The sequence below is a fragment of the Aplysia californica genome, unplaced genomic scaffold, assembly GCF_000002075.1.
Source record: "Aplysia californica isolate F4 #8 unplaced genomic scaffold, AplCal3.0 scaffold00051, whole genome shotgun sequence".
NCBI classification, from domain to species: domain Eukaryota; kingdom Metazoa; phylum Mollusca; class Gastropoda; order Aplysiida; family Aplysiidae; genus Aplysia; species Aplysia californica.
In genome coordinates this window covers 113,751-121,788 of record NW_004797321.1, presented here as the reverse complement: position 1 = coordinate 121,788, position 8,038 = coordinate 113,751, and the positions used below count along the sequence as shown (strand labels likewise).

Here is an 8,038-nt window from a genome sequence, read left to right as displayed (position 1 = left end):
TATATATATATACATATATATATATATATATCCCTCCCTGCAAGCGCATTATAGTACAAGGTGCTCAAAAAACTATACAACATTTTTGTAAATATTTTCCTTCCCACTGAAGTTTTGCGTTTCAACTTTATACACAACATTTGGATGTCAAAAGGAATTTTTCTGATATTCATATTAGATAATTCCATAGAATAGTTTTGCTCTACATAGCGTGTAAAAAAAACAACTCATTTTCAGTTAGGTCCCCATTTTTGTAGCATGATGCATTCATTCGCATAGACGTACCGTTAAAAGTCCCAACGATCGCGCCATATTTCAAACTACAGTAGTTTAACAGGCCAACAGAAGTTTGCAGAGAGTTTTTCTCAAGTTTCCTGTGCCTGTTGAGATCATGGTTATTTCCTCTTTTTTTTTAAGAGTCAATAATTGTTGGAATAAATTCATAAACTCAGGTTGATGGGATGTTAGGGGTATACAATTCTAGATCTTTCCCCTGCTGAGATGAACAATTAAATCCCTCTCTGATCTAGGTTGGCCTTGAGATCTTCGTGACCACCATGTCCAACACCAATGCTGACGTCACAGTCACAACCCCCTTATGGAACTCAGGCTGGAGCGCCACAGCGAACGTGGCCAGAATGGAAGTGGAGCTGCTATTGGTGCCGCATGAGCTCAGGTACATGTTGTCAAGAAATTAACCGACCAACAGTTTAATTGATGAAAATGTAAATAAAGGGATGAATAGATGAATACATACATGAGAGAACGAATGAATGAATGAATGAGTGATCCATTATATAGATACCCCCCAGAAGCAGTGATAATAATGAAAATATTACCTAGAGAATGTATTAACCTCTGTAAAACTGTCCGTATACTTTCCGTCTGTGGTCTGTTTCAGAACTGAGGGCACCGGCCCGGAGAACAAAGGTGTAAGAATCCTGTCTACTCAAGACATCACCGTGTACTGTGTGAACAAAGAACAGTACACAACAGACGCATACGTGGCTCTTCCCGTGAACGTGGTCGGCCAGGAGTACTACGCCATGTGCTACATGTAAGGACCTCAGACTCACTTTTTATTTTTACAATTCGAGCAATTTGAAGATAAGTATTTTTAAGATAAGTATTGTGTGTCTCGACACGGTGGAATCAGGCACTCGTCAGTTTTTTGGGCATATGAATTTATTGATATCCCCTTTAAGCTTGTCAATGATTTCTTTTTCTTTTCTTTTCCTGAAAAAATACCTATCTGTTTTGAATAGAAGTTGAGATATTTGCGATTGAAAGAGGTAGGGGTCAGAAGTACTACTATCGAGAAAATGACCGTCAAATTTTGTGATTTCTAAATCTTAAGTCTCCTTGGAAACTGCAAATGTACATTATTTTTGTGTATTTGTTCAACGTTTTGTTTTCAGTAAAAATGGACTCACAAATGTGATTTTGAATGGATATAAAAGGTGTCGCACCCCCCTCAACCCCGCCCCTAAAAGAAAAGAAAAATATAATTAATAAATAAATAAATAAATAAGTAAATAAAGAAAAAAAAGTTTTGCAAATAAAAAAAATTGATGAAAATTGCCTGCGGAGCGGAACAAATGTTGTTTTCTTCAATTTCATTATTTTTTTTAAGTTTCTAATTTCTCCTTGATTCCATAGTTACACTTTTTAAAGAGAATCCGGGGAAAAAATGAATAGCAAACCATGACCCCTCATGTCTGTCTCGGAGATTAACAAAAAACAGGGGGGGGGGGGGGTATATCGTCGCCATCGTGATAAGATCGGATAACTACAGAACTTTTGATTCTACTTTTTTTTCGCGAAACGTACTCTACAAAATGTGTTTCATATTATGCTGGGTAAAATTCATATTCAAATAAACTATCAGAAGTGGACTTTTTAACAACAATATAATAATACAGTGTTAAGCGCATAATTAGAACTTGCTGTCGAGCGGGGATATGCGCAACATAAATGCTATTTATTTTTATTATAATAATAATAATTATTATTATTATTATTATTATTATTATTATTATTATTATTATTATTATTATTATTATCACTATTATTATTATTATTATTATTATTATTATTATTATTATTATTATTATTATTATTATTGCTGTTGTTGTTGTTATAATAATATGAAAATTGGATAACTCCTTTTGATAAATCAGTTTTTTCTCCTCCTGAAAAATGTACCCGACGTCACTTATTGTCCCATCTTATCAGGACGGCGAGGATATGTGTTTTACCCCGCCAATGACGCAATTTAGATCCTAAAGGGGGCCGACCCCGCCTGTAAGAATCAATGCAGGTTGAAGAACACGTCCAAGAAGAAAGACCAAGGTACTCGATAACCCCCCCCCCCCCCCCCCATGGAAATTGAACCCAGATCTTCTGCGTGCAACGGGATCTCTCTAACCATTGCACTACAGGCTATGCTGTAAGGTAAATGACGGAGCGAGTGAAAGAATGATGGTATAATTTATAACATGACGGCTTAGCTAGATCGATGAGCAACTGAGCTAATGAGTAAGAGAACGAGTAAGTGAATGAGTGAGTGAGTGAGTGAGTGAGTGAGTGAGTGAGTGAGTGAGTGAGTGAATGAGTGAGTGAGGGAGGGAGGGAGGGAGGGAGTGAGTGAATGAGTGAGTGAATGAATAAGTCGGTAAGTGAGTGAGAGAGTGAATGAATGAGTGAAGAAGTGAGTGAAGAGGTGAGAAAAAAGTGCTGATAGTGGTCAGTTTGCAATATAAATAGACAACCAGAGCTTATTAATTGGCCAGCTGACCGTGGACCACTGTCCTTTCGTATCGGGACAAACGCTTAGCACTGGTCAACAGAAACGCATTCCAGTTGTACATGATATATGAAATCCTTTTCTTTCATATTCCCTGTATGCAACCTCTTCATTTGTTTGATACACAAAACGGTGCCTGTGGTGTTTTCGTCATGCTTTTTGCTGTCGTACACAGAAAACGTGAGTTCGATTTGTGGTGAGCGAGGGACTTTTTTAGTCGAATCTTTCTAACTGCTGGGATCTCTTATTTAACTGAGCTGGTGTTGGTTTACTCGCTCAGACAGACAAGATTGAAACGTCCGTCCATCCTGCATGCTGGGAATTGTGACAATGGGAGTGAAAACGTCCACAGCAACATTCTCTATCCATACACGGATTGACTTAGATTGTAAATCTTTAACGCCTCCATCAACACTATCTAATTAGGTCAATATGACTGTCTTGTTGGTCCCCTGAAACGTTGCGTTTCATTATGCATATGTCACCTGACCGTATGTTTAATTTTAAATTCGTACAGTAATTAAGTTGACAGTCTTTACACCTGGTTTTCGCCAGCTCCAACGCCCAGATTCTCCTTATTGGTGTGAGCGACTCCACAAGTGTCACCGTCAAGCTCTCAGACAACAGTAGAACTGGCAGCGCAAAATCTGTGTCAGCGGTGTCCATCAGCTACGGCGGTAGTACCTATCGCAACGGCCAGAGCTTCAGTTTCACTGTCAATAGGTGAGGAATCAAAATGGAATCATGTGAACATTTTCTTTTTGTTGTTGTTGCTTTTTTTGAGATTTTCAAAATCCAAAACGAAAAAAGTCTCCCACGAGTCTTTTTTTTTTTTACATTTTGGATACATTGTTTTCAAATTCGATATTACTTTTTGCAACATGGACAAACTAGACTTTTCCAAGGACTGTCTCTTCGCAGGTTTTTCATTCAAAATGTTTTGCGTTGACTGTGTCAAAAGTAAGCAGTGGCTCTTTCTGATAGGATCTGATAAGGTTGTAAGGTTTTATCAGGTTTCATACAATGTGGTGTAAACTTGTTACGTTGAATCAGTTTGTGTCTAATCTTAACAAATGTGATCAGATCTCATCACATTTGGTTTACTTCTGGTCAGATCTGATTTGATTTGGTCTTTTTTCTGAACTGATCATAGTAAGCCTCATTTTATTTTCCCTTACTTTATTTAGATACCAGACGTGGTTTGTGACCCAGTGGGTAGACACCAGTTCTGATCTCACCGGTTCTTACATCACCTCCAACAAACCCGTGTCCTGCATCAGTGGAAATTACCGGTCGTGGATTCCCAAGGGTACCAGCTCTTCCGATCATCTTACTGGTAAGTCTTTTGTTGGAATATTCGTTCTGATTGAGGTGTTCGTTGATGTCTGATTCTATCCGAATATTTGTGTCAACAATGATCCTTGGAAAAGTAGAGGGAAACGTTACTTTGTTCTTATTATTTACCAGCTATTTGGCAAGTTCATATTTGGATCGGGACCAAAAAGCTGCTGTAATTTTAGAGAGAGAGAGAGAGAGAGAGAGAGAGAGAGAGAGAGAGAGAGAGTTAGAGAGGGAGAGAGTTAGAGAGAGAGAGTACAGAGAATATAAGCGGATAAAGAGAGGAGTGAGGCAGGGATGTGACGTATGTCACCTGACCTCTTTAACCTTTATAGTGAAACAATCCTTAGATACACATAAGAAATCCAGGCCTTAAAGTGAATGAAGCAATGAGAGGCGCAACTTATTGTAAATTTTTTTCCTAAACTATTGAAAATAGATTTTCCAACTTTTGCACAATGACTTATCAATTAGTCAAAACAGGAAAAAAAATTGTTTTCAAACAACTGTACACTGTATTCCAGAAAATTCGTACAAAAAGTTTACAGCTGGGCCAATATCGCTTTTATAAGCAAGTTTGTCATTTCTTTTTCTAATCACAACACTATGCTCATTAAATGCGTGTTTTGAGAACCTTTAGTGCAAAAAAAATGTATTCACTATAAAAATGTACCTCTTGTAACTAGTTTTACCACTTAAAAAGTGTCATTGGTGAGCTGTGACATAGTATGCAAAATGTGTGTGAGAAGCAGGACGCGCTTTGAACAATCCCATTTTCCGGGTGACGGAGATTTATATTATTTTACATAAATTCATGAAGAAAGGTTTTTTAATCCAGCCCCAATTGTTAAGCCATGATTAAATTAAAACAAATGGATACAAACTGCGGTGCCAAGTATGTGTGACATTGATTCACCCGTAAAAGAGATATTTGAGGACAAGTTGCGCAACGACTTTTTGACCGCAATATAATTGCAGTGATTTCAAAAAGGAATTCCAACTGTTTTTAAATACTGTTGTCACAGAAGGTGAACCTAACAGCTATTGTTGAACGGGAAGAAAACAGATTGCATGATATTGCCTAAAAAATCAATAGAGCTCTCATAACCAAAAGCTTTAAAAAAAAAATTTAAGTCCAACTATCTTTCTTGGATATTTTATCATTACACCCGATGATAAATGTTCAGGGGAAATAAAATGAAAATTCGCAGTAATTAAATACAGCTTTAATACAAATATAACAATCCTGAAAACTGGAACCATCTCAAAGGCTACTAAATGAACTATATGTACAGAAGAAAAATTAATCGAGGAAGTACTAAAAGAAGCCCAAATGGCCCGCTCGCAAATAAGAATAATTAAGAAGTGACAAATGCAGTTTCTGGGATATTTTTTTACTCGACTTAAGTGCTTTAAAACTCGTAATATCAAAGGGAAAATAGTGGGCAAACGAGGTAGGGGCAGACCTGAAGAAGCTTACTGGGAAAACCTGAAAAAGTGGGAGACGGGGAAACACCGGAACAATGCGGAATTGCTAAGAGCCTCAAAGAGGAATAATGAATGGAGAACCATGATGACGGATATCTGTTTAAGATCTAGCACTTTATGACGGTGAACTACAGGCATCGATGCACATTTTGTGTAAGGTTCTTCTTTTTACGTATAATTCTAGTATCAACAAAATTGTAATTACTGTTGTAAATAGCATAATTTAAGAGTGTTTGGCCTAATTTGACAGACACACGGTTAGAATCAGCCACCGAACCATTGATGGTTTTATTCCCGAAGTCTGTGCTGCAACGGTCATGTTCTTCACCGTCACATCCGAAATGACGAGAGTTTGATTACCGAACCTGGATAATATGTTCAAACCAGCAGAGTTAAAGCAGTCTGCATCCTGTTGCTTAATATAAGACGAAGAACGAGCTTTTTTTTTAAGTTGAGAAATTAGTTACATTGCATCTTCTAAACCAAGCTGAGTTCTCTCGAAAGTAAAAGGAATAACACAAAGTTAAATCATTTTTCTGAATTCTTTGTATTTTCAAGTGCGAGATTTGACACAGACATTAATAATCATAGATAACCACCCATATTTCCGCTCCGACGGGCAACAACAAATCTCTACTACCTTTGTACTTTTAACCTCTTGTTATACAATCTAAGGGAAGTTTCTTTTAGTGCCCACCTATTATTCCCTCCTTTCAGAGATGCTTCCGTCTGTGGACACCTGGGGCAAGGAGTTCGTGACGGTCAGTACACCAGATCGCTCAATCGGAGACTTGTTCCGGGTTGTGTGTGCGGAGGACAACACAGCGGTCAACTTTGGAAACGGCCGGCATACGTTCACCCTGTCCAGGGCCGGGGACTTCAGAGAGGTACACGCTGTTGCATATTAGCACTTACGGAGCAGCTTCTATATTATTATAACATGTAAATCTGATACCTCATTCAGGTATTTCATCATTCCCATTAGGATAGTGGGGGAGGGGGGGCTAGACCCCCAATTTCCCGATTCGGCTCAAAATTATGGAATTTGAGGCATTTCTAGCTTCCTCGGCTCCTTCTACAACTATTTGATCGCATAATAATCCCCCAAAGCCTTATTTGACCCCCTTCCAGGCATGTTTGTCACCACCATTTCCTCATAAAATCAATATTTTATTTTTCTATATCGCCCGTTTTCTCAGAACGCGATTTTTCTCTATACTTTTTTAAATAACTCCATTGTTTTTCTTCCAACCTTCATGAAATGTTCACAGAATGAACAGAAGATGTAATGCTAAAAATCTGTTTGTTGAATTGTTGATATGTATATGTAATAGATTTTTGTTGGTGGTGTCTGGAGTGTGGATTTTCACCGATTTTTTGCAAACTTCAATACTACATCAGGGGAAAAAAATCATGAAATAATTTCTAATTCGTTTACGAAAAAAATCAACACACAAATATTTTGATCTAATGTTTGCTGACATGCATGCCAAAAAAAATCAATTTTCATTCATAATAAGTACGGTATTCATTACGTAAGATATGTCAACAAAATCCAATATAGCCGCCGTATCCATGGAAATGAAACTTTTTTCTCAACTTTGATTGCGGATTCTTAGACTCCTTACTATTTTTGTTATATGTGTGAAATTTGGTAAAATTTGGAACACTAATAAGCGAGATAGCCTGCAGTATGCGTTTGGGGGTGGAGGATAGAGCACAAAATGAATTAAAGAGTGGAAAGCTATTTCAATACTATGTATTATTATACGCTTTTAGTTTCTCTGTTCACTATCTCCCAAGTTAAAATAAAGTTTTACCCAAGATTTGGTTCAGTTCGTTCCTGATACTTTAAAAACATTCATGTTTACTGTTTGAATTTAGAAAATATTGTTTCCGTTCGACTTATTTCATCCTAAAGTAATTAAATTATTAAATCAAATTAGGACTTTGAACTTCTTTAGTTGGAAGTCATTGCAAGTCAGAAGCAGCATTTATTGAAACTTGACCATAATTATTTTTTAAAATTCGTAATTTATATATTTTATTTCTCACTCGTGTAGGATCAGATTGTCTGGACCAATTTACAAAAGTAAATTCAATAAACTGCCATTTAATCAGCACATTCATTATAAGATCATGTGTATCACAGTTGGACATCAGCACTGGAGATTATATGACAGTTATTGCCGACAAACCCATCATGGTTGGAATGTTCGCCAAGACTTGGCAGAACGACGGTCCAAACTACGGAGATCCCGCCATGTCGCTGCTCATTCCCACACCCCAGTTCGCCTCCGAGTATTCCTGGAGGTGAGTACATTGGTGAACTGCTCACTTGAGATGTGAAGTAAATAATCTGAGTTTTTAAGTTCTCAGATTATTGTCTGTGTGTGTGAGCGTGGG

The 8,038-nt window shown here is 37.4% G+C and overlaps 1 protein-coding gene across 1 annotated transcript in view; it reads left to right on the top strand.

Annotated features, from left to right (window-relative positions):
• Window positions 1-8,038, top strand: part of LOC101853369 — a 24,971-nt gene that overhangs the window by 2,397 nt on the left and 14,536 nt on the right. The window contains exons 3-8 of the mRNA XM_035968328.1: window positions 531-676; window positions 902-1,057; window positions 3,362-3,529; window positions 3,994-4,142; window positions 6,350-6,519; window positions 7,785-7,945. Coding sequence (XP_035824221.1) covers window positions 531-676; window positions 902-1,057; window positions 3,362-3,529; window positions 3,994-4,142; window positions 6,350-6,519; window positions 7,785-7,945 — 950 coding nt within the window. The remainder of the gene's footprint in view (window positions 1-530; window positions 677-901; window positions 1,058-3,361; window positions 3,530-3,993; window positions 4,143-6,349; window positions 6,520-7,784; window positions 7,946-8,038) is intronic.